Source organism: Myxocyprinus asiaticus, chromosome 6 (genome assembly GCF_019703515.2).
Source record: "Myxocyprinus asiaticus isolate MX2 ecotype Aquarium Trade chromosome 6, UBuf_Myxa_2, whole genome shotgun sequence".
NCBI classification, from domain to species: domain Eukaryota; kingdom Metazoa; phylum Chordata; class Actinopteri; order Cypriniformes; family Catostomidae; genus Myxocyprinus; species Myxocyprinus asiaticus.
Genome location: NC_059349.1, coordinates 1,055,746 through 1,083,616, shown reverse-complemented (window position 1 = coordinate 1,083,616; position 27,871 = coordinate 1,055,746). Strand labels below are relative to the sequence as shown.

Sequence of the window (27,871 nt, the reverse complement as noted above, 5' to 3'; positions counted from 1 at the left end):
GGGATAAAGTCTTGCACAATCAGGCCAGGAACGAGGAACGAGAAAAGCTTCAGGACCAGATGGCGTCTCACCAGCGTGTCTTCGATCCTGTGCTAACCAGCTGGCCCCCATCTTCACACAGATCTTCAATAGATCACTGGAGCAGTGTGAAGTCCCATGCTGCTTCAAACGCACAATCATTATTCCTGTTCCAAAGAAACCAAACAATCACAGGACTTAATGACTACAGACCGGTCGCCCTGACGTCTCTGGTCATGAAATCATTTGAGAGACTGGTGTTGGCCCACCTGAAGAACATCACTGGACCCTTTCTAGATCCCCTTCAATTTGCTTATCGAGCAAACAGGTCAACATGGGATTGCATCATATCCTGCACAGACCAGGGACATGTGCAAGGATCCTTTTTGTGGACTTCAGTTCAGCTTTCAACACCATCATCCCAGCTATACTCCAGAATAAATTACACCAACTCTCTGTTCCCATGTCTATCTGTCAGTGGATTACCAGCTTTCTGATGGACAGGCAGCAGCTTGTGAGACAGGGGAAACTCACTTCCAGCACCTGTACAATCAGCACTGGTGCCCCCCAGGTATGTGTGCTCTCCCCACTACTCTTCTCCCTCTACACCAATGACTGCATCGCCAAGGACCCCTCTGTCAAGCTCCTGAAGTTTGCAGACGACACCACTGTCATCGGCCTCATCCGAGATAATGATGAGTCTGCATACAGAAGGGAGGTTGAACAGCTGGCTGTCTGGTGCAGTCAAAACAACCTTGAATTGAACATGCTCAAAACGGTGGAGATCACTGTGGACTTTAGGAGGAACACCCCAACACTGACCCCCCTCACCATTCTAAACAGCACTGTGGCAGTAGTGGAGTCATTCAGGTTCCTGGGCACTACCATCTCACAGGACCTGAAGTGGGAGACACACATTGACTCCATTGTGAAAAAGGCCCAGCAGAGGTTGTACTTCCTTCACCAGCTGAGGAAATTCAACCTGCCACAGGCGCTGCTGATACAGTTTTACTCAGCAGTCATTGAGTCTGTCCTGTGCACTTCAGTAACTGTCTGGTTTGGTTCAGCTACGAAATCAGACATCAGAAGACTACAAAGGACAGTTCGGACTGCTGAGAGGATTATTGGTTGCTCCCTGCCCCCCCTTCAAGAACTATACACTTCCAGAGTGAGGAAAAAGGCTGGAAAAATCACTCTGGACCCCAGTCCTGCCCACTACCTTTTTGAACTCTTGCCTTCTGGCCGACGCTTCAGAGCTCTAAGCATCAGAACCGTTAGGCACAGGAACAGTTTTTTTCTCTCAGGCTATCCAAAAAAAAAAAAAAAAAAAAAAGTGCACTGTACATAACAGATTGGTATTTGCACTGTACATAACAGATAACAGATTGTATTAGATTTGCACTACCTATGTGTATGTGTGTATGTATGTATGTGTGTGTCTGTACGTATGTGTATAATTATTTTTATTTTTTATTATTATCTGTCTTGCTGCTGTTTTTGTATTGTTTTTGTGTTGTTGTATACTGGAAGCTCCTGTCACCAAGACAAATTCCTTATATGTGTAAGCATACTTTGCAATAAAGCTGATTCTGATTCTGATTAATGCAGATAAACTGTTTTCATCACCTTAATGCACATTTTAAATTATGTCGAAACTTGTCGAAATCCACCTCATCCTAGCGCATAAACTTTTAAGCGAATTTTGAGAGTCTGTTCGCATATAAAGCTTTTCCATTCAGGTTTTCTGAAGAGTTGGATGGAAACCAAGCTTATGTCAAAGATCTAGTGTTGGGGAGTAAACTAAAAGTAGTGATGTTACCAACTTAACTAAGTTGTTCAGTAGCATGACAGTAGCTAAATTATATATATGCTGTTTTTACGTATTAGCAAACCTTGTTTAAAGCACTGATTGAAGCCTTCATTCAAGCGTAAAGATTATTTTAGAGTTTGAAGATATACACTCCTATACCAGCAGAGGGTACATGCTTGATAGTGGGAGTGGGTAGTTACTGTACAGGCTAGGGTGACTAAACAGATACATTTATGGTTAAAGGTGCAGTATGTAAGATTCAGAAACCCTTGTTATTAATGACACCTGTGGCCGTTAAGTGAACTGCAGCCAGCTACCTGTTGCTCGCGCTCGCGCTTGTGCACACACTCCAAAGGGAAGCGTATGAGCGAGCATCGGCCAAAACAATGACGTAACATACAAAGAGACTGAATGAGATTCACTGGCATCATGCAGATGAGGTATTTTTTTTTCCTGAGTAGTAAGTGTTATTTCCTAATTGCTTATGCCTCAAAGTATAGAAAATGGCTATTATTCCCCACAAACTTTGCTTTTGTGACCAGGACAGTGATATTTTGAAATTTACCTATTTTCCAGAACATTCCAGATAGATTCAGTGCTGAGTAAACTTGGAGTAAATTCTAGAACTTTCTAGAACGTTCCAGTAATTTAAATAGTAATATAAATACAGGGCACCTCATTTCACCTGCAAGCACTGCAAAATGTTTGCTTGGAATTTTATGTTATAAAATTTGTTAATTTTTACAATTGTAAAAGTTTTTAATTTTAAAATGTTTTACAGTTTTCAATGTTATTGAAAAAATATATCATATATGAAAAATGTTGCGAGAATCTCTTACACATTAGTCATGGGTGAAATAAATGTATTTTTGTAGGATGGTACAGAGGGGAAAAGAGAGCCATGAAGTTTGCTATCCCAAAAATTTTGCGGGAACCCACTGACCACTCAAGCAACTGCTACTTTTGCATGGTGGACCCTTCCAAATGTCGGACTGGCAAGAATGCACCTGCTATCATGTATCCGGACCTTCCTTCATCCATCACCCTGGTGCCACACTGCCATGAGCTCCCCGTACCCACTCCTCCGCAGTGAGAGTCAGACGCTGTAGATCCAGATGACAATTTCAGAGGTGGTGCTGAGGAGAGAAACCCATACTACCCCAACCAAAAAGACTTCAACGACTTGATTAGAGATCTTGGTCTCACCAAGTCCAATGCCGAGCTTTTGACGTCTAGGCTCAAGCAGTGGAACTTGTTGGATGAAAGTGTGCAAGTCGCAGATCAGAGGAAGCGTCACCAACCTTTTTTCAGCTTCTTCACCCGTCAAGATGGGCTCTGCTTCTGCCACAATGTGACCAGTCTGTTCGAGGCAATCGGAATTGCCTGTAACCAGAATGAGTGCCTCTTCATTGACAGCTCATCCAGGGGCCTCAAAGCCGTGCAGCTCCATAATGGTAACAAGTACCCGTCTCTTCCCCTGGCTCACTCAGTGCACCTCAAAGAGGATTACAACAGCATCAAGATCTTGCTGGATGCCTTGAAGTATGATGAGTACATTTGGGGGCCAATTCGTGAAAGTGATTTACAGTATAATTGTAAATCTCGAAAAACTACTCACTTCTAAATCTTTTGTAGTCATATATGTATTACTTTAGTATAAATACATGTTAATTTGGATTCATATGTTGTTTTTTCTGACTTTATGTGAACGAAAAGTTTCTCATTGGAAATAGGTAAATTTCAAAATATTACTGTCCTGGTCAAAAGCAAAGTTTGTGGGGAATAATAGCCATTTTCTATACTTTTGAGGCATAAGCAATTAGGAAATAACACTTACTACCCAGGAACAAAAACTGTGTTACAATTAAAATTACACAGTTATGATTGTTTAACTACAAACTTTGAGACTAAACTAAAACTACTTGTCAGCTAACATAGCATACTGATACACACATAGGGCTACATACTACCGAACTATACCAGACAGTTTGCTGTTGCACTGCAGTTATGTTGCACTATTGTATGTTTTGTATGTCATATGTTGTACTATGAATAAGAAACCAGCGTATTTGCTTAAATTTATCCTGTATACCTGACTTTTAGTATTAAGAGAAGATTGTTGAAATTATTTGAAAGTTACGAAGCAAGGTAGCTTGCAATTCGTCAGCATTAGCAGGCAAGATCAAGTTAGCTAAAATTACACAGATCAATCCTTATGGCATTATATTTCACATGCTTTGCAGTTATGTAAGCTTGCCTGTCCAATAAGGAGAACGCCAATTCAGGGTCGGTTTTGATCCCCAAAACCGAACGAAGGTCCCTCCAGGAATCAAATGCCCTGCCGATGTTCACTCTAGTTTCCGCTCAACCACGATCACATTCCCGCTTAGCCAGACGGGATTCAGTAGATTTTTTTTTTTTTTGGCTTACTCTGAGTTTGTGTAGGAATTGGTGTTGTGCTGGGAGCTGGCCGTTTGCTGGATTCCATCTCTAAGATAACGTTACCTAGTGTTGCAGACTGTCTGTTGTCGCTGTTGAATAGTGGAAGAGAAGCTCTTACTGTCTGAGGCAAGGCTCTTGGGAGCGCATATAAACGTCACATCCTTTGGATTTTTCTAGCAAAACCGACCCACTCCCTTCGCATGAAAATCAGTCTACAGGCTTTAATAGGCAACCTAGGAAGTCCGGGAAGGGCTCATTTTTTAAGTTGCATGACAAGCTGTTCACACATTGACAAAAACAAGGCGAATATTACATGAAAATTGTTACATATTGCACCTTTAAGATTAGTGTGTTTGAATGCAGTCAAGAATAACAAAAAAACAGAAGACCACTTGAGGAAAATGTGGAAGATAAATCATAGGGCTGTTAAGACATATTAAAGCATAATTCTGCTTCTTGATGGAATGAGCTGAGCTGTTTAAGGTGGGCTTAACGGAAAAATCTTTATGACCTATACCAACCAACTAGAGGGAAAAATCTTTATGATTTTTCCCTCTAGTGAATTCTGCATAAGAGAAACTTCTATGACTGGATTTCTGGAATTAATTTGTTATGACACCAACATTTTCCTACAGTCTCAAGAGGAATAATACTAAACACACAAACCTATTCACAAGTGACTTCTTGAAGAGGACTCTTTATTTTATAGGTGTTGAATAGTGCAATACGGTGATTTTGGACATGGTGCCAGGATTGGCTGGTGTCTTCAGTCATGAAATAGTGCTGTGCCAGTGTGCGGTATACAGCCCAGTCCTTTCACTTTCTGGAAAAATATGAAAATGTAATTAGATTCATTATATAGGTTCTTCTTCTGAAGCCTCTAACTCATCTGGAATGCTGCACTCGGAGAGGAGTAGAATCATGAATTTACACATCTAACTGAAGACTCTACCTGATAATCATATTACACATTTGAAATCACATGCACCATATACCCATTCATTAAGAGTTTTGCGCAGGACTACTGTGTCTAACCTGTGCCTGGTCTGTGGAAATAAAGTAATACATGGAGTAAAGTGATAAATAAAGTGAGTGCAGAGTACTTTGCATTTGCAAATTATGGATGAGGGAACTACGCTGTGGACAAGTGTTCTTTATTATAAGCCAAAATTCTTGTGATATGCGCTGAAACCAATCAATAAACTATAGGGACGTGTCTCCTAATATGATTCGCTTATGTTTTCCTCTCTTATAAGTCACTTTGGATAAAAGCGTCTGCCAAATGAATAAATGTAAATGTAAATGTGACTATTTTTGCACCGATTATGACAACACTAGTAACTTACATGTCAAAGGAGATCAGTGGTGGCTGGTGCTTTTCAAAAGTTGGGAAGCACATACTATTGTTTTTGGGGTCTGCAATGTTGATCTCAAAAGCTGCTAAAACCATGAAATTTCCTAACGAAAATCATTAACAAAGCTCAAAAATGTTATTGCAACAAATAGAATATGCAAAATATCCTGAAATAATGAAATAAGCTGAAATAAATGTATTATGTCAGATTGTTAAGAACTGTACAGGGCTGCATTAATGCATGGGCTTCAAGTCAGTTAGAAATACAGAGGGTTCACCCAAAACAAGATGAAACAGCGTTTAGCTGTTATGCCACCCAGAAAGGGATAGATGTGCTCCAACAGTAGCCACATTCAAATCCAGACTGAAAACACATCTGTTTAGCTGTGCATTTACTGACTGAGCACTGTGCTGCACTTACTGATTCCCCTACATAATGTTTTCTGTATTCTTTTCACACACACACACACACACACACACACACACACACACACACACACACACACACACACAGCACAACACCCAAGAGTTTGCTGCTCATCTGTAGCAGAAGGAAAGTAAGAGATGTGGAACGACAGACCGTGATTTTCTTGAATGTGAGACAGAGGAACTGCACTGCTTATTGAAAGAACACAGAGGTTAGTGTCTGTTCATTTCCTTACTCTATCTATATGTGTAGCTTTACATTTTGTGTATTTATACTTTTTTTTTATATATATATATATGTAACACAATACATAGAGCTCACTTCTTTTTATACTTCTGTTGCATTTGTAATGGGCAAAGAAATAAACAGCTATTAACAGCTAAAAATATTAAATTAAAAGCTTCTATTTATGGATAAAATGTTACTAAAGATTGGTTGATGTGGAATTCCCTTTTTGGGTTGGAGGTATGACCACAGTCCTGCCTGTCTCTGCTCTTGGTTTAATGCTGTAATACTGAAAATTTAGCAAATTTTAAATCTCTGGTACTTGATGAACAAATTATGTCACTTAGATCAATTTAGCTATACTGAAATACTGAACACATGTATGCAACATGCAGTAAGTTATATTACAATGACATAGTTGTGAAATCAAGATCATATGTATGTATACATACAGTATATTACATGTTCAACACATACAGAGACCCAAAAGTATTTTGACACTTTTAAGCCTTTAAAAAAAAAAAAAAAAAAAAAAAGATTATGAATATCTTCTCATTATATAACAACAGCATATGGAATTTAAGTGGAACTTATTTTAAAGAAATATAGCAAGCACATTTTACAAACAAAAAAAATTCACAAAAGGAAGTTTATTTTTTATATATATATATATTTTTCCAAATTTAGACAAAAAATATATGGACTGTAGTGACTTTCATATGAGGAGGCAGAGCGCCATCTCAGGGTTCTTTTTTTTAATTTGATGTAAATTTATATTTCCATTTATTTATAGATCCATTCGAAATGTAAACAGCTTTCAGGCTAAACCCATACAGACTCTTGATACATCGCAATATATTATATAAAAAGTAGGCTTATATATAAAGTCATATACTTGCACATATATGCAACAACACATATGTCAAAATACTACTAAAATGCCTATTTTCATATATGTAGCATATATTTTTCTTTCATAGTGGAACTAAAATAGGCTACGTTGCCTAAATTTATGACCAAATATATGAACTATACTTTTATATGTTCATTGGCATATATAATATTTCTGTATGGGATGGCATGTGCAGTTCCTTTTATCTTACATGGTTAATAAACATACAATACTTATATTTTTGTAAGTTCATATTAACAGACCATTTTATTTTAATTCAGTCACATCAAACACCAATCAAGTTTATGCATTTTATTATAATCTTTTTTTTCAATGGCTTTAAAAATAATACCTACAATAATATAGCAACAAGCATGTCTATTCTTATTTGCCTATTTATTTTATTTATCATCAGTCATCTACTCCTCAGTAAACATGGCATGGAAAGTAAAAAGTTCAGATTTCATATGTTTCAAGAGAATGCATTTGTTTGCAGATGCCACTTGGGCTGCTACTTCAGTGCAGTGACATTAAGACATTTTTAAGTGTGACTTAAGAGTCCAAAACTGTCCAAATACTTTTTTGGGCCACTGAATTAAAACTTTGCACTATTTGTGTAAAAAGACGCATTATGAGCAACCATGCTGAAGTGTAACTTGACAAACTGTCATATCAGGTAATTCCTAAGAAACCAGAATGTAAGTCATGGTTAGCATTGGTGAGAGTCTAAAAAGGACTTGAACAGGTTTCAAATATTTGTAACACTATGGGATTGGTTATTTTCCAATGAAGCCTTACAGATTCTTGAGCTACTGTAGCTCTCAACCACTGAGTAATTTTTTCCAGTACTCCATCTTTATTTTAAGTCTGCTAACATATGAATTAGGGCATCTGCTGCCTCGCAGGAACAAACTGAGGCCCCTTTGTACAATGAGCAGAAAAGTCAACCTACTGTTTCTGATTTCACTGTGATATCAGTCTGATTTAAAAAGAAAGCTTCGAAACTATAGCAATGTTACAAAATCATAAAAACTCTTTTTATTTTATTTTTATTATTATTTTTTTTTTTTTTACAAACGGTTAACAATATATCCCCATGTAATGTTGAGTAATGTTCGATTCAATAAGGCATGACAGTCAATATATATACTTCAACAAAAATAAAAATAAAATATATCTAAGCAATTAACAAATTAGCAAATAAGCAACTTCACAAATGAACACCCGCCGCAACTTCCATCCTGGGGCTGCCTTGACTTGTGGATCTGCAGTTGGATGTCTCATTGCATCAAGCTTTCTCAATGTGTTCTGACAGTGACAAACGTGAAAAGAAGTGATCAGATTTCTTTTACATTTATGCATTTGGCAGACACTTTTATCCAAAGCAGCTTACAGTACATTAAGGGTACACATTTGATAAATTTGTCAGTTGTTCTCTGGGAATTGAACCCATGACCTTGCCGTTGCTAGTACCATGCCCTACCAGTTGAGTGACAGGAACACTGTTTTAGCAAGTTTACCTCAGGTTCATGTGAAAAAATTGAAAACATTCTACAAATCTGCAAGCTAAAATAAATAAAATGGAGAGTGGTTGAATTTGCATTCATTCAAAATGAATAAAACAGTAAAATAATAAGTGTTTACACTAAAATAAGCTAAAATTAAGTGGCATTCAGTTAAAGTGCTCAAATAAAGAATGCAATAGGTTAACAGAATAGTTGCTGTTAATTACACTCTATATGGCATATAGATTGGTCCCTCCTTTTAATTTCACTATAACAGGCTATTTTTGCTGCATATTTACATAAATCATTAATTGTGGCATTTTATGCTGTTGGTTAAATTAAGTATGAATAAGCTTCTTTATAAAGCATTGATAACATGTGAGGTAAAATGGCACACTATTTGGCATGCACTGCATCAAAGTTGCCCTTCTATTCCATGTTGTTATAACTGCATATCAATTAATTACATTTGTATATGAGTCATTTAAGGTGCTGTAAGCGTTTTTTTCATGAAAAGGTATGCAAAAACAATTCCTACTCCCTGAAAGATATTAATGAAATAAGAGTCATGAGATATCTTACCGGTCACTGTGACAGCTCTAGATTCAGTAAAAAGCAAACAAAAATGTGTCTGTGGGCCGCAGTCTTTGCCAGTCAATTATTTTTCGCTTACTCACAGTGTTATAGTTGCAGCAAATTATAGAGGCTTAAATGCCATTTTAATGCCATGTTGCTCATAACAGTTGTCAGTTGAGGGTGTTATTTTGCTGCTATCGTTGCTGCCTTTTCTAGCAAGAGGACAATGGTGAGGTAATAGGAAATGATAGGGCAGAAGAGTGGGAATGGGATTGGAAAAGGACCTCATGAGCCAGGACTTGTACTCAGGTCACCCATCATGCATCAGCATCATATGTCATGAGTGCAGCCCACTAGGCTATGGCTCAAATGCTGCTGTTTTGTTTGACAACCGTTTCTGCTTAATGTTGGTCTCAATAAAACTCATTTTGGTATCTTTGGAGTGCAGAGTTTTGGAAAGAGGGGGTGTGGCTAATCCAGCGGCTCAGTTTCTTGAAATTCTAGAGCGGCTAAAATCACTTACAGCACCTTTAATTAACCCGTTTATACCTAACATTAATGGAAAGTGTTACCCAGGGTTGGGAGGGTTACTTTTTTAATGTAATACGTTACAGATCACTGATTAATTAACAATAAATGTAATCAGTAACGTAATCCAATTACAGAAATATGGAAGTAATGTAATCAGATTATTTTTCATTACTTTTGGATTACCACAAGTACACATGTAAATAAAGTCAAGATCAAATCAATATGATCTCTAAAACTTTAAATTATGCCTTGAATGCAAACAGAACATGTTTGTGTAATATTATGAGTACTGTTGTAGTTATTATATCTAAGGAAAAGAAACATGTACACTGCACCCTACAAAGAAAACAGAAAATGTGCTGTTAATGTAGAACAACTCAGTATTTTTAAAGAAATCTGGTGAGTTCTCTGTCTTTCTCATAAAGCAAATATAATCAGAACAGATGCACTGAATTATGTCTTAGTTAACATCAAAGTAAATCTGACAGGATATACCTCAGTTTCAAAAACACTGCAAAGTGTAATTCTACATGTATTGCAGTTAGTGTGTATAGGCAATTGTAATTTGCACTATTCATTAACTTCAGACTGTATTCAATAGGTAGATCACACGTTAATATCATCATCGTTATTACTGTCATAGTTAAATGCTGGAGGGTGTCTTTCCTTTGCTTGCTCATGATCTAAAGTCAAAGATCACCAGATAACAGTTTATGGCTGATTCTATGTTTCTGTTTAAGGAGGAATTTAAAGGGGAAAAAAAGATTTGATTCCAAAAAGAAAACAAAATCTAGTTTTAAAATGGATTAACTAAACGGATTAGTTAATAATGATCAGGGATGCAAAATCATGAGAGGTGAAAAAGGAAAGTCATAGCAGGTTTTCAATTTTTTCAGTTGATTTTTGTATTGTAGTATTCAAAACTTTTTTTTCTTAAATGATAAAGGTTTATGTACCGTTCACCTGGGGGAGGGGTCATTTTTTGTGCTTCAGTATGGAATGGAATGGAACAACATACATGACGTCCTGGTTAATACAGTACAGTTCGCATCTGCAGCCATGCAAACCAGGCAGGGGATTTCTATGCCGTATCAGCAATGATGAGCAAATCATGTCAGTATTGTCAGCTATTCCTGCCACGGATTTCTTTGAGCACTAAGGCTAACTAATTTTAACACATTTTAATATTAACTAATTTGAGCTAACCTAGCTAATGTGATTTCTGTGTGGCTCTTATTACCTTCAGATTCTCAGGTCCTTGGATAATGAGAGCATCTTCACAGCTGGGAGGCATACATTTCACTGAACTTTAATGTTGTTGAGCTTTTCTCTTTTAAAGAGCGAATAATGTCGAAATTTCCAAGAAAATAATGCATGTTCTTCCGTGGCCATCGCGATGAAGCAGCTGTTTGCCTCGAGAGCAGAGTGCTGATGTGAGACAGGTTTTATTTGCGTTTACGACAGTAGGAGGCGCTCCTAACTCAAGTGAGTCATGAGAGAGAACCCGACGAGAACGTGCATCTAAACATCTCTCACTCTAAACAAACAGCTATCTGTATCACTTTATGTCAGGAAAATTCTCTATTTCTTTTGTCAGAAATTAAAATTTGTAATCCTGACAGTAATCTAAATGTTGTGAAAATGTAACTGTAATCTGATTACGATGGTTTTTATGTAACTTTAACGGATTACAGTTACCTGTTTTTGTATCTTGATTACCTAACAATGTTACAAGTAATCCATTACTCCCCAAGTCTGGTGTTACCAAATGTACAGTGGCAAAAAAAAGTATGTGAACCCTTTGGAATTAGCAGATGGTTTTCTGCATTGATTGGTCATAAAAGGTGATCTCATCTTCATCAAAGTCACAAGTATAAACCAAGTGTACTCAACTTTGGAAAGCCAGGGGATGGAAAGCAGGATCCCTTTAGTCATGATAAATGTGCATTCTATAAAGATGATACAGAAACATTATCCCATTTGTTTTGGAACTGCCACTTTGTTAAATTTTTTTTGGAATGATGACTCTCAATTTGTGTGTTGGAAAATATACAATGTGTCTTGAAGAAAACAATGTATTACTTAATTTTCAACACCGTAACAAAGATGCCAACCTTTCATACATAACAAATTATTTATGGGAGATACTTTGTACGTACATTATGAAATGGTCAAAAATAAACCCAACTTCAATGTACCTCTGATAGAATTGCAGTGTTATCATAAGATGATAAAGGTATTCAAAAACAGTAAAGCACAAAGATTTGTTACAAAGTTAAACCAGTTTTTGCTTTTTTTTTTTTTTTTTTTTTTGCTTTTCGTAATATCTGTATTATATTTGAACATGTTTACCATGTTTGCTGATTCAATAATGATAATAATTAAAAAAAAAGGACCCCTTTAGCCTCGTGGGCCGCACTCTTTTTTAATGTTTTTTATTAAAACATACTTTAATTATCTTTTTATATTAATGAGGTGAACAGATAATGCTATATGCTATTTAATACATCATGGAAAAGTGAAATAAAACATTATATATAGATATATAGCAAAATTCTTGTAAAAGTGAGGTTCTTTAAACAAATAAAAACTGTGATATGCTATTGTTATAATTATTATAATATAGGCCAATATGCATTTTGTTTGTTTACTTTAAAAGATCCACACTTTTACAAGTAGGCCATATACTGCTGCGGAATGCACCACTCGAAAAAATGACAATGTACAATTCAAATGTACAATTTGAAAAATGAATTCTTTTTTTTTTTTTTTTTTGCCATATGAAAGATGATGATCTGTTCTGTTGTCATTGTCAAAGATTGTTATGACACTCTGGCCACCTAGTAAACACACACACACACACACACACACACACACACTAGAGATACAGTACCCTCAAAACAAGACATTTATCCAATACTAATTTCAAAAGCATTTTAATGAGACACTATTATCTATAACCTCTTTTCAGAGTTATTTTAGGTAAGTAACACAAATCACTAAAAATTAATCATTTGGGAGATGTCTCAGCTCCGTTTTTGCATGATTACCATTTTTTCCCTGTTATTACTGTTCACAATGAGCATCTCTGTTGAGTTCGTTTGCCACCCGACACTTGGTTATATCGCGTTATAGCAGGTGTGGAAGAGAGACTCAGCGCATCCATGTTTAAAGTGTCTGAGAGCGTGCACAAACTGTTATCAACATAAAGTGGCTTATAATCAGATTTATATTCGCCAATTTGTAGTTTAATTCATTATTTTTAATCCCCTTTTCCATTTCATTTCCTCTATAATGGTTCAGCATTTTATAAATACAGAGAATTATCGTACATTCTCTAGAAAATTGATGCCTCAAAATTCATAAGCATTTAATAAATTTATGCTGAGTACCATGGGTGTAGACAAACACAATGTGCTTAAGCTAACAACACACAAACAATTATAATCTTTCATGTCTTTATTGAACACATCCCATTAAACGTTCACAGTGTTGTGGAAAATGTAAGTGAACCCTTGGATTTAATAACTGGTTGATCCTCCTTTGGCAGCAATAACTAAGCATTTCCGGTATCTGTGGTTAGATCTGAACAACATTCAGAAGGAATTTTGGTTCAGAAGGAATTTTGGACCATTTTTCCTTACAGAACTGCTTCAGCTCAGCCATGTTCTTAGGATGTCTGGTGTGAACGGCTCTCTTGAGGTCGTTCCACATCATCTCTATTGGGTTAAGGTCTGGGCTCTGACTGGGCCACTCCAATAGGTGGATTTTCTTTTTTTGAAGCCATTCTTTAGTGGATTTACTTCGATGTTTAGGGTCATTGTCCTGTTGCATCACCCAACTTCTAGTGAGCTTCAGATGGCGCACAGCCATCCTGACATTATCCTGTAGGATATCTTGATAAACTTGGGAATTAATTTGTCTCTCAATCATGGTAAGTGGTCCAGGCCCTGAAGTAGCAAAGCAGCCCCATATCATGATGCTCCTTCCACAGTACATCACCTCTAGGATGATGTTTTCATGTTGGTATGCAGGGCCCTTTTTACACCATGCGTACAGTAGTTTTGCATGTTTTTCCTATACAATTAATTAGTCCACAAAACATTTTCCCAGTAGCGTTGTGGAGTGTCAAGGTGTTCTTTGGCAAATTTCAGGTGTGCAGCAATGTTTTTTTTTTTTTTGGGAAGTAGCGGCTTCCTTTGTTGTGTCCTGCCATGGACACCATGCCTGTTTAATGTTTTCCACTTAGTAAACTATGAAAAGAGATGTTAACCAGTTCCAATGATTCAAATTTTTAGCTGTCACTCTAGGGTTCTTTTTTTTTTACCTCACTGAGCATTCTGCGGTGTGCCTTTTGAGTCATCTTGGCTGGATGGCCACTTCTAGGGAGAGTAGCCACAGAACTAAATTGTCTCCATTTATAGACAATTTGTCTTACTGTGGAAAGATGAATATCTAAGCTCTTCAAGATAACTTTGTAACCCTTTCCAGCTTTATGCAAAGCAACAATTCTTGATCGTAGAATTTCTGAGATCTCTTTTTGTGAGGTATGGTCCACATCAGCAGATGCTTCTTGTGAATAGCAAATTCAAAATATTTGAGTGTTTTTAATTAGTCAAAGTAGCTCTAAACCACACCTCCAATCTCGTTTCATTAATTGGTTGCCAGGTTTGCCAACTCCTGATTCTTATTAGCTTTTGTTGACATTATTAGACTAGGGGTTCACATACTTTTTCCAACTAACACAGTGCATGTTTGAATGATGTATTCAATATGTACAAGAACAATACAATAATGTGTGTGTTATTAGTTAAAACAGATTGTGCTTGTTCATTATTGTAACTGAGATGAAGATCAAACTAGATTTTAAGACAAATGTATCCATAAATGCAGGTAATTCTTTTTCTTGCCACTGTATACTGTAAATATACCAACAGTTGTTCACAGTTGTTCGTTGTTAAGTTTGTGCACTCCTGACGAGTGTGGCCATTTCAATCACAAACTTATTTGACAAATTCCTGCAAGTATTGATGCACAGTGACTGTTTGCACTGATAAAAAAAGGGGAATTGGAAAAGTTCTCCAAAGTTTTAATCTTTCTAATCCAATTAATCTTTTTTTGTATTTTTCCTACTTTTCCTTGCAGAACACTTCCATTTCCAAAAACTCTTAGTTCATCTTTCAAAATGTTTTGCTCATGGTCAATTGTCAGGTATAATTTGGATCATAGACTTGTAATATCTGATCAGTATATCCCATTCCCCTGACATGCACAATCTCAAACTATAATATGTTACAATTTGCTCTTATCTTCAAATTCTTCTTTTTCTCCAAAAAAACTATTTGGTGATTGTAGCCTAATTCAATATGTAATTCAACAGACCAAACTCTAATTGTTGTGTTGCATACTAAAGCTATTAACTTTTCGTTCTTGTTGACTCTTTAATTTCTGATCAGTCTTTTAGCAATATTCTGAATAACTCTGTTAATATATCCTTATGAACTAGGAGGTTTTAATTTACTGCTCCAGAAATAGTTTGCACAGGAGAAACTTTGACCTAATTTATTTTCTTTGACTCAGGATGGTAACCGGACCCTTTTCCTCCCTCTTTCTGTTGTCTTGACAATGTGAAATAGTACACCTCTGCCAAAGCAGTTTTCACGATGGAAAATACTAAAGCAGCTAGTCCTGAACATTTTCACAAAACCACAGAAATAAGGACTGCTCAGTTTTCCCATTCTTTGTACCAGCGCAACTTTGAATTTAAAAGCCGTAAAGTTGTGCCAGGGCAGAGTGCAGTTGATTTTCACACAGTCAGCAAAACTTTACTCAAAACTCATGTGCAATTACATAGTTCTCTCATATTTCCTGCACAGACAATCCTTTAAATGTTATTTATATTAACTTAAAATACTTTTCCTTTTAATGAAACTGCTCATTGAGGACTTTGAAACGTTACAGACATAACAGCATAATTTTTTTGTAAAGCTGCTTTGAAACAATGTGATTGGGAAAAGTGCAATACAAATACAAATGACTTGACTTTTTGGGAAAGCTTTGGAGGTTTAATGAACCTCTGCTGATGATTTGCCTGCAATACTGTTTAATATATATCCTTATATAATGAAAAAAAAAATCTTATTTTGTTGTAAAAAGATAATTTTGCTCCAAGTAAATCATGTAACCCATAAAAGATTTACATGAACATTATTGACATGTTACACCTAATTTCTATACATGTTGCAGTTTGCAGCATTGAAACATTACAAATGACAAGAAATATTAAAATGTTTGAAAAACATGTACACTTTTGAATTACTTAAATACACTGTCTTCCATTAGTGGGATAGTGTTAGAGTTACTGAAAAACTTGAAAGGTAACATACTCTGAAGAAGTCACAGAGTTTCTTTAAGAGAAACCAAACCTTTCATAAGTGCTGGGGGAGCAGAGAAGGGAAAGAAATTGGGCTTCTAAAAAGAAACCAAATTTACTGAGTTGTTAGGTAAAGTTTAGCATGAAACCTCTCCATGTGATTTTCAGAATATGCATATACTGTACAAAACTACAATTATGTTTCTGTTTGGAAAAAAACCCACACCACAAACGCCTTAAAGCAGGGGTTCTCAACAGGGGTGGCACCGCCCCCCAGTGAGTGTTCAAAGGATCCCAGGGGGTGCTGAGAGTAAATTATTAGAGAGCTGGGTGATAGGTTACAAATGGGGGGTGTTTATCAGTCATGTTAATCAAATCTATTGTCAAGTTCCTGTTTGCATTAAAATGTTTATCTAGACTCCATCATACGAGTTGGAATGCATTTATACAACGGATCATCTGATTCTGAAGTCTAGTGACGCATCTGAAGTATCTGGTTTAGCAGCGTCAAATAGACAGGCGAAATCACAACCTCCGCTAATGCACCTGTATGGCTCTGTAGGTGGATACGGCTCAATGGACAGAGCAGTGCGAGCACAAAGCAGGTGCATTTTTACTCACAGACTGGTCTCGAGCTCTTAAACACGCACCTCTGATCATTTCAGTGCTGCGAGAACCAGTGAGATGTGAAAACCATTTGAATTCGGCACAGAATTCTACATGACCACCCTTGAATTTACTATAGTAACACTAACTGTACTTTAGGCAGAAATAGGTTCATAATACATATTATCATATCACTTCTTCAGCTCTATTAAATTTGTCATAGGCTACATTAGGGGAGTGAAGGAATATAATAAATTTTTGTTGCAATTTTTAAATGTTTATATTTTGTTTTTATTGTTTTAACATGTGTTTAAAGTAGGCCTACTGTTTGTACTTACAAAAATGCCATATTTTGTTTTATAGAAATCATGTTACATCTAACCACGGTAGTGAAGAAGATCCATGCTTCCATGTGCTTAATATGGTCTTGTTACAAATACCTCTGTTAAAACTATAAAAATAAATAAATACATTTAAATTTTCATAAAGGCAAATGCAAAATACACTATTTTTAGATTCAATAGAAATGTGTAAATCCAAAAAAAAAAAAAAAATAAGCTAAAATATTTTTGTTTGAGTGTAAGAAAATATAACTGATTTTGTTTGCCTTCAGAAATTCCAAGAGATGACTAATTTGAATCAATAAGAACCTGATGAAAGGACTTCCGCTGTTAGAATAATTTAGTCACATAAATTAGGTGTTAACTTTTTACTTTTTATAGATGTTATAGATAACCTTACTGTTGTTGATACCAGTAAATTTACATCTACATCCAACTCAAAATCAATGTTGTAATGTAGAATGAGCATTTCAGTGGGACAAAATATGCAATATTATTGGTCTTCTCAATTATTTTTGAAATATAATATCAATACCGCTTTTATTATTAGTTTCTGTCTTCACATTTTCATTTTATAGGCCCCAAATATAGCCCTCCATCTGCTTAAATTTAAGAAACGCAAGGTTTGGTCTCACATTCATGAACGCTTAAGCCTGCTGATTTCATTAACAAAACTTTAAAATTATGCAATGCATTGAAGTTGCATAGAGCAAATTAAGCAAATATACAAATATTTTCCATTTCCATGTGTTTCCATTGTTATCGAATAAAAAATGTATCCACATTTTATACACATTTTTAAGATCATATATTTTAATGACACTGGTGTTTCCATCTAGTACTTTTTATGCAATATCCCAAAATTTGCATAATAATATGTGCTGGAAACCCAACTAATGACACTGATCATGATCGGTTCTCACATGTCTCATAACGGAACATGAAATTGAAAGTCTTTTATTATGTTTTGTTTCCTTTTCAGAGTATGGCAGCCCTTAGTTAGTCACTATATGCTTTCGTTTTATGGAAAAGAGCAGAAGAAATAAAATTGTACGAGTTTAAAACTAACTTGGGGTAAGTAAATGATGACAGAATGTTAATTGTTAGCTGAATTAACTGATATCCACCTTTGCCAAATCTGAAATACATAAATACAAAAACATAAATATGTTGCTGGGAAAACGTAGCACAATAAATTTGCTTGGTGTCTTTGTCTCAGGGTAGATGGTCAGATTTTCTCAACTGCTGTGATGAGAAGAGTGGCCATGAGTCCTCAAACCTGGATCTTTTGTGCACTAATTTGTGTCCTCATATGTGTCCAAAGCAAGAGCACATACAAAGGATCTGTCCTGACTCGAAGACGCAGGGTCACAGAAGAGGAAGCAGATGAGGCCCCTAAAAAGTGCTCTTATACCTTTCTGGTCCCAGAGCAGAAGATCACAGGGCCCATATGTGCAAGCCAGAGGCCTTCTCTTCCAGATAAAGACCGTATAACACACATGGACATAGCTGATGTTCGGGAACTCCTGACCAAGCAGAGACGTGAAATGGACACTCTCCGTTTGATTGTGGATGTGGACGGAAACATGGTCAATGAAATGAAACTTCTGCGCAAAGAGTCGCGCAACATGAACTCCCGTGTTACCCAGCTATACATGCAGTTGCTGCATGAAATTATTCGAAAACGTGATAATTCATTAGAGCTGGCACAGCTGGAGGGACGAATCCTCAATGCCACAGCTGAGGCATTGCGACTGTCCGGACACTTCAGAGAACTGGAAGCGCGGTTCTCTGCACTGGCCGCGGTGGTTAATAACCAGTCGGTGGCGATTGGTGCTTTGGAGGAGCAATGCCTGCAAGTTTATGGCAATCACAGGCAGGAGCCGCTGCCTCCACCTCTCGTACAGGTTGTGCCGGAGAACATCCCAGTATATGTGCCTCGATTTTCCAATGAGATTCAGAGGAGTCACAGCTGGGCCTTTGCAGGAGATAGGAGTTCCAGGACAAGTCCATCACCTACGGGAAGCACCCTAGCACTGCAACATCCACCTCAAGGCAACTTCAGTTTAGAAGGTAACAACACACTATCAATAAAGACAACAGATGAGCATGTCTGTGCTGAATGCTGTTCATAGGTCATGAATGAAGGCTTTTCAATCAGGACCACTTCCGTCAAATGAATACTTTTATTGACTTATAGACAACTTAAGAAACCTGTTGGTGTTTGCAGAATGGTTTTGTTTTGGGCAAACTCCCCACCCATTTATGCAACCATGCATGGACACAGTGGAGAAAGCAATAAATCAATCCCTTCAGGGGTAACAGAACAAATCAACCAGATTTATTTTAAAACATGGTAGTTTTTACAAATTTTTATGGCAGTGCAACATAGTACAAGTGTTCACTTGCATAATAAATGCTGTTTTTATTATTTGAATATGTTCCTTGAGGTTCATTTATAACATTGGTTACATTTTTTGCACAAAAAACAGTCATCCATTTGTAAAACATGATCATTTTCCACCCTCATTCTGACCCTCTCTCAGAAACACTCGGTTTTGGTGCTGCTTAAGACTTGACAGTAAATGCCCTCTGTTATGATTGGCTCATGACTGACCTGTTTTTTCCTTGCCATCTCACTGCTCACTGATACTGGGCAGGCAACCGAAGGGATTACAGGTAATATAGGCTTTGATGTGTTGTTGTGGAAGCGGTCAGATGCAAATGTGTACCACGGTGTGACATCACAATATGGAGTCATTTTGTCATCTTGGTTTCAACGAATGCCCTTTTTGCAGTGAGGAGGACGTTTTGAGTTCTCAAACTTACAGTATGTTTTTATTATACAATAGTGGTGGTGATTTAGATTTATTTCAGTGACACGATTCTTTTGATTCCATTCACCAAAAAGATTCGTTCAGATTCGTTCATTGATTCATTCACTGACCATGTCTTCAAGTTATGGCTTTGCGCCTGCAGATAGCGCCAAATGGTTGTCTTTTAAGTAATTGCATTGCACCGAAAATGTTCATTCACAACCAGAACAAGTCTAATTATCCTTTATTAAAATTCTACTAAGAGACTTCAGCACTGCATTTTTAAAACATCATAAGTCTTTCCCCAGAAATGACAACAAAACATATCCATCATACTGTGAACTGCTGAGCATAATGTTTTATCAAGCTATACAAAAAAAAAAAAAAAAGACAACAATATTAGCCTAAATATAATTATGAGTTTCAATAACATCCGTATGTCATTGTAATGTGTGGTCATCACTCACCAGCCCCTTTTCAACAAGACTGACGATAAATAAACAACATGCAGCTCCTCCTCCCAGTCAGCAGATCATCGTTCAAGATGACTGATTCGTTCATGTCTGTCGTGAACGAGTTTACCAATACATTCAGTTTGTTCACGACATGCATGAAATGAACGACTAGTTCATTCCGGGGGTCCAACAGTGGCTCCCACTTGACGTTGTTCCTCCCCACAGAGAACTTGGTCCGCTGTGGCCAGTCCCACCTGTGGTAGTGCGCCTTGGTGTCCCTGCTGGAAACTTGGTAAAACCGCCTTGGAGACCCATCAGGAATGCCACAATTTTGAAGTCTCCTTTGACCTCCCAGCTGTACTCATCATACTTCAAGGCGTCCAGCAAGGTCTTGATGCTGTTGTAATCCTCTTTGAGGTGCACTGAGTGAGCCAGGGGAAAAGACGGGTACTTGTTACCATTATGGACCAGCACGGCTTTGAATATTACTTTAGTATAAATACATGTTAATTTGGATTCATATGTTGTTTTTTTCAGACTTTATGTGAACGAAAAGACACAAATTCACCTATTTTCTAATTGAAATAGGTAAATATCAAAATATCACTGTTCCGGTCACAAAAGCAAAGTTTGTTGGGAATAATAGCCATTTTCTATACTTTTGAGGCATAAGCAATTAGGAAATAACACTTACTACCCAGGAACAAAAAAAAAATAAATAAAAAAAATTGTTACACAGTGAAATTAGTGCATGTAAACGTGTAGCCATGTTACCCAGATTTTTTTTTTTTTTTTTTTAAGAATATGAGGGACAAGTCTAAATTAGTTTTTGTGTTAATCACCATTATGCCATTCTGTCAATTGAGCTTAACTTGTATTAAACCTGTAATATTCCTTTAAGTTCAGCTTGCACCCATGGCCTTAAAAAGAATCAAATCAATTCACTTTTATTGTCACACAACTATATGCACAAGTGCAACAGTGGGTGAAAGTCTTAGGTGCAGTTCCGAGCAACATAGCAGTCATGACAGTGATAAGACTTATACCAATTTACAATAAACATCAGATTTACACAACACAAATTACATATCTAATATACACATAATTACACAACACAATAATAATATACAATGTACAGTATACAATACACACAATATAGAACACACATAAACATAATATAGAATACACATACAATAAAAATAGAATATAAAGTATATATAAAATATACAGTAGGTTGTATTGTACTGAATTGACATTCAGGCTGTCGGTTGATAGTCAGTTGCCAGTGTATTGTTAAGAGAAAATATAATTTATGACAGTCTGGTATGAGATAACAAGATAAAAAAATTGCAGTGATGATGTATGTTGATCGTGAGAGATCAAGAGTTCAAAAGTCTGATTGCTTGGGGGAAGAAGCTGCCATGAAGTAGGCTGGTGCGGGTTCTGATGCTGCGATACCACCTGCCTGATGGTAGCAGTGAGAGCAGCCCATGGCTCGGGTGGCTGGAGTCTCTGATGATCCTCCGAACTTTTTTCACACACCGCCTGGTATATATGTCCTGGAGGGAGGGAAGCTCACCTCCGATGATGTGTCTGGCAGTTCACACCACCCTTTGCTGGGCTTTGCGGTTGTGGGCGGTGCTATTGCCATACCAGGCAGTGATGCAGCCAGTCAGGATGCTCTCTACAGTGCTGGTGTAGAACCGTGTGAGGATGTGGTGTTTCATTCCAAACTTCCTCAGCCGTCTCAGGAAGAAGAGGTGCTGATGAGCCTTCTTCACAATGGCCTCAGTGTGGACAGACCATTTGAGTTCCTCTGTGATGTGGACACTGAGGAACTTGAGGCTGCTGACTGTCTCCACCGGTGCTCTGTTGATGGTGATGGGGCTGTGTTCTCTGTCGTTTCTCCTGAAGTCCACCACAAGCTCCTTGGTCTTGCTGACGTTGAAGGAGAGGTTGTGCTCCTGACACCAGTGTGTCAGAGTGTGCACCTCCTCTCTGTAGGCCGTTTCATCATTGTCAGTGATCAGACCTACCACCATCGTATCATCAGCAAACTTAATCATGGCATTGGAGCTGTGTGTTGACACACAGTCATGTGTGTACAGGGAATACAGGACTGGGCTGAAAACACACCCTGCGGGGCTCCAGTGTTGAGGGTCAGTGATGAGGAGATGTTGCTGCCCATTCTAACCACCTGGCATCAGCTTGACAGGAAATCAAGGATCCAGCTGCACACCGAGCTGTTTAAGCCCAGAGCCCGGAGTTTCTCATCAAGCTTGGAGGGCACTATGGTGTTAAATGCTAAGCTGTAGTCTATAAACAGCATTCTCACAGAAGTGTTCCTTTTTTCCAGGTGGGAGGGAGCAGTGTGTAGTGTAGATGCAATGGCATCATCAGTGGAGTGGTTGTTGTGATATGCAAACTGCAATGGGTCCAGTGAAGGAGGCAGCACAGAGCAGATGTAATCTCAGATTAGCCTCTCAAAGCATTTGCTGATGATGGGGGTCAGAGCAACAGGATGCCAGTCATTTAAGCAAGTGATTTTGGATTGCTTTGGTACAGGCACAATGGTGGACATTTTGAAGCATGTGGGGACTACAGACAAGGAGAGGGAAAGGTTGAAAATGTCCATAAAAAGACCAGCCAGCTGGTTCGCGCACACTCTGATGATGCGGCCCAGAATGCCGTCTGGACCCGTGGCTTTACGGATATTCACCCGTCGGAAGGATCGGGTTACATCCGCTACAGAGACAGAGAGCAAACTAACCTCTATAGCTACGGCCATGAGAGCTCTCTCCGCGAAGGCGGTGTTATTTCCCTCGAAATGAGCATAAAAAGTATAAAGCTCATCTGGGAGAGAGGCAGCAGTGTTTACGCCGGAGTTTTTATTCCCTTTGTAGTCTGTGATGATATTAATTCCCTGCCACATGCTTCTAGAGTCAGTGGTGTTGAACTGTCCTTCAATCTTGTCCCTTATTGGCGTTTTGCTTCTCTGATAGTTTTGCGGAGGGCATAACTGGCTTGTTTATGCCCCTCCGCGTTCCCGGAATTAAAAGCTGAGATCGCGCGAACATCGCTATTAACCCATGGTTTCTGGTTAGGGTAGATCTGTATTGTTTTGGTCGGAACAACGTCCTCTACGCACTTTTTGATGAAACACGTTACGCTATCAGCGTAAACCTCGATGTCATCATCAGAGGCGGAACGGAACATCTCCCAGTCCACGTGATCAAAACAGTCTTGTAGCATAGAATCTGATTGGTCCGACCAGCACTGGATCATTCTGAGGGTGGGTGTTTCAATTTCTGCCTGTAAGTGGGCAGAAGGAGAACAGAAGAGTGGTCGGATTTGCCAAATGGTGGGTTGGGAAGGGATTTGTAGTCATTCCGGAAGGGAGAGTAGCAATGGTCCAAAACCCGGTCCTCTCGTGTGTTGAAACTGATATGTTGGTGGTATTTGGTGCGACTGATTTGAAACTGGCTTTGTTAAAGTCCCCGGTCACAATGAACGCGGCCTCAGGGTGCGCGGTTTCCTGCTCACTTATACTCCTTGAGTTCCTTGAGTGCCCGGTCTGTGTCGGCTTGTGGCGGGATGTACACAGCAGTGATAATGACCGCTGTGAATTCCCTCGGTAGCCAGAATGGTCGACACAGAAGCATAAGAAATTCCAGATCAGGAGAGCAGAAAGACTTGATAGAATGTACATTCCTCTGATCACACCAGGATTTGTTGATCATAAAACATACACCACCACCTCTGCTTTTACCTGAGAGGTCTTTCATTCTGTCCGCTAGGTGCACTGAGAACCCCGTAAGTTTGATGGCTGAATCTGGAATCTTCGCAGACATCCAAGTTTCTGTAAGGCAGATAATGCAGCAGTCCCTTGTCTCTCGTTGGAAAGAGATCCACGCTCTCAGCTCGCAGAGCTTGTTGTCCAGAGACTGAACATTTGCCAGTAGAATACTGGGTAGCGGGGGTCGATTTGCACGACGTCTTACTCTGATGAGAATGCCGGCTCTATTTCCCCTTTTCCTTCTGCATTTCCACGGCCGGGCAGCCCAGACAAAGGGCTCCGCTTGCGTGTTTGTAAACAGCGGGTCGGCATTGAGGAATTGGAAGTCCGGTTTTTGGTGTGAAATTGCAGAACCAATGTCCAAAAGTGTTTGTCTATCGTATACAATAAGGCAGACAACATCCAAGACAAAAACATAATAACTGTAAACAAAACAAACAAAACACTGCAATGTTGTGTCGGAGCTCGCAACACAGCAGCCATACTCAGTGCCATTTTGAGTAAGGTTTGAGTAAAGCACTGAAGGTGTGTAGCCCCTATTGTATCCGTTAGTATTATTTGGGGCCAAGCTGTTGACTGTTGTGCTAGGCTGTGAAAAAAACTTCTTAGCATAGTATGTTCCTTTTGGGTACTGTTAACCCAGCAGCTGAGTGGACTAGTGGCAAATGGAAGGTTCACAGATTGATCCCCACCTCAGCAAGTCATGAATTAAAAATGTGTTTAGTTCTTGAGATTTTTGTATTTTGCATGCTGAATGGAGGCTGGGCTTTTCCCCAGTCAAATTTTGATTTGCATCTTTGTTGAAAAGTTACATGACTATAAAGTTGATCATGGTAAAAGCTGTGCACAGCTGTGATTCCTCTAGGCTTGGTTTGTCCCTTTGTTAACTGGCAATGTCATGGTGTGGTGGATAGCACCCCGAACTGTAGAAAAGAGAGTTGTGTGTTCAAATCTTAATGGAGGCAATGTGATCTTTGCTTGCTCTGTGAGATCTTAGTGTTGTGCACTGGTTGCTGTGCTTGGTCCTATAATTGCTGCTTGCAGCTATATTTAGGGACCAAGCACCGAAGGTGCTGTGACACCCATTGTTATTGTTAGTATTATTATTATTATTAGAGGCCAAGCACTGAAGTTGCTGTGGCACCTATTGTTTTCATTAGTATTATTATTAGGGGCCAAGCAACGAAGGTGCTATGGGACCTGTTGTATCCGTTAGTATTATTATTATTCTGGCTGGGAATCAATGGCAGCCCTATAAACCGTACATAGGAATATGGTGAAATTTGGCACACTGATGGAGGTGGTCATGAATAGCTCCCATAACAAATTTGGGGTCTCTAGGACATACTCTATAGTGCCACCACCATGTCAAAAATTCACTTTTCTTTAGTGCATTTGTCCTAGAAATGCAATTCTTTTTGCATCTGATTACACTCCTCCTCATGATTCCAATGAACCCCATACATCAAAACTCCACCCATTACAGTGGACGCCATCTTGAATTCTGTCGTTTATAATTGTTTCGCTACTCTTCCTTGAAATTTTGTCTGATTTGCCTAAAAAATGGTTCAAAATAATCTCCAGACCAAGCCACACAGATTGAATAATACGGAATTTTGATTTTCACCTCAGTTGAAAAGTTAAGTTAACACAAATTTAATGAGGTCGAAGTAAAACATGGATGTAAGGCTTTATCTCGACAACAGTTTGTCATATCAAAACGACAATTGGTATGCTTCATTAGGACCATGACCTGGGGGTATATACAAAGTTTTGAGATGGTGTCACCTATGGGTCAAAAGTGCTATTTTTGCTCATAAGTTTTGAACCTAAAATCATGATGTTGGTGTCTTTTGATTCTGTGGGCCATGAGGATTTCAACTATACCATTTATACATATTTATTATATCAACCATACTGTCCATCAGCCAAAGTGAATCTTAATAAAAAGTGACATATCTTTTAAAAGCATTGTAAGATTTAAAATAAATTTGGTATGCATCATTGACATTATGTCCTGAAGATAACTGAGCAGCTTGGAGTCAGCAACACCTATAGTTCAAAAGATAACCTACACTCGTGTGCAGACTCTAATCTCTGGATGACTCTTTGCTATTGCTGAGCCATGACGACGAAGTGGATCAATGTGTTAAACAAGTCAAATCATTTTTATTTGTATAGCGCCTTTCACAACACACATCATTTCAAAGCAGCTTTACAGAAAAACATGCATTAACAGAAAATGATACCGTAATATCTATAAAGTCTTAGAGTCATCATTGTGTAGTTTGATTAAATACAATTATGACGTGTGCATAAAAATAAGTAATTAAATAATAATTGTATTTAGAAACCCAGTGAGCAAGCCGAAGGTTACTGTGGCAAGGAATACAAAACTCCATAAGATGTTAGTTAATGGAGAAAAATAACCTTGGGAGAAACCAGGCTCACTGTGGGGGCCAGTTCCCCTCTGGCTAATAGCATGAATATAATGCCAACATTTATGTGCAGTGCAAATCATGTTTTAAAGTTATTAGACTAAGTGTTAAGGGCCATTGTTTAAACAAAGATTTTGTAAGAACTGTAAGATTAATGACTAATGTCTTTGAAGTTCATCCTGGATTAACTGCAGAAGTTCATAAAGATGAATTGCCCTTTGTTAGTTGGCTGATGAAGGTTTTTGTTGGCAATTTATTGATAGTCTATGTATTCCATTTTAAGAGTGTAGTCCATCATTAGACCAAGATGATGCAGGTCGAGATTAGTGAGGTGCTTCGCAGTTCAACCGGCCGATAATTTTGGTGAGGTCTATCCTAAGTCCAAGGTTCAGGCAATGGCATATGAAGTATCCCATGTCTTATGGTTGGAGTTGGCATCAGTTCATCCTCTGAGGTCCATCATAATAGACTGAAGTGATGTATGTCATCATCACTCAGAGACACGTAGCAGTGGAGTCCTATACCAAGCAAGAATGGAGCTAGATCCATCCGGTTCTGTTGACCTCGGGATAGCAGTCCCCAGGTTGAGACATGGAAGCAAATAAAATAATATTAGCGTAGATGCCATTCAAAGTTTTGCAGAGTTATAGATCATGATCAGTGTTTCAGGTTCCGGCAGACCTAACTAAAGCAGCCTAATTGTGTGGTGAAGAAAAAATTTGGTGTATACCTGGCTAAACAGGTGAGTCTAGACTTAAATACAGTGAGTGTGTCTGCGTCCCGAACAGTGTTAGGGAGACTATTCCATAATTTAGGAGCCAAATAGGAAAAGGATCTACCTCCTTTTGTGGATTTTGATATTCTAGGAACTATTAACAGGCCAGAGTTTTGCGATCATAAAGAACGTGATGGAATATAGCATGGTAGAAGGTCGCTTAAGTACTGTGGAGCTAGACCATTTAAAGCTTTGTATGGAGTCGACAGGAGTTGAACTTGCTGGACATCCTCCCAGTAATGCATTACAATAATCTAGTATTGAGGTCATGAACGCATGAATTAGTTTTTCGGCATCAGCAACAGAGAGCATGTGTTGTAACTTAGCAATATTTCTTAGGTGGAAGAATGCTGTTCTACAAACATTGGAAATTTGATTTTCAAATGACATATTGGTATCAAATATAACACTTAAGTTCTTCGCTGTTGAAGATCGAGAGTCAAATTATATTTTAGCGGCTTATTTTTAGAGGTTTTTGGTCCAATATCTAG

General features: G+C 38.1%; 1 protein-coding gene across 2 annotated transcripts in view; it reads left to right on the top strand.

Annotated features, from left to right (window-relative positions):
- The first annotated feature begins 6,140 nt into the window (after positions 1–6,140).
- Positions 6,141–27,871, top strand: part of angptl1b (angiopoietin-like 1b) — a 41,406-nt gene continuing 19,675 nt past the window's right edge. The window contains exons 1-3 of one of the 2 annotated variants that reach the window (XM_051701182.1): positions 6,141–6,262; positions 18,083–18,174; positions 18,325–19,173. In XM_051701182.1, coding sequence (XP_051557142.1) covers positions 18,351–19,173 — 823 coding nt within the window. In that variant the 5' untranslated portion in view covers positions 6,141–6,262; positions 18,083–18,174; positions 18,325–18,350. Of the gene's footprint in view, positions 6,263–18,082; positions 18,175–18,319; positions 19,174–27,871 lie in introns of both variants that reach the window. The other variant, XM_051701181.1, reaches the window with a different exon arrangement.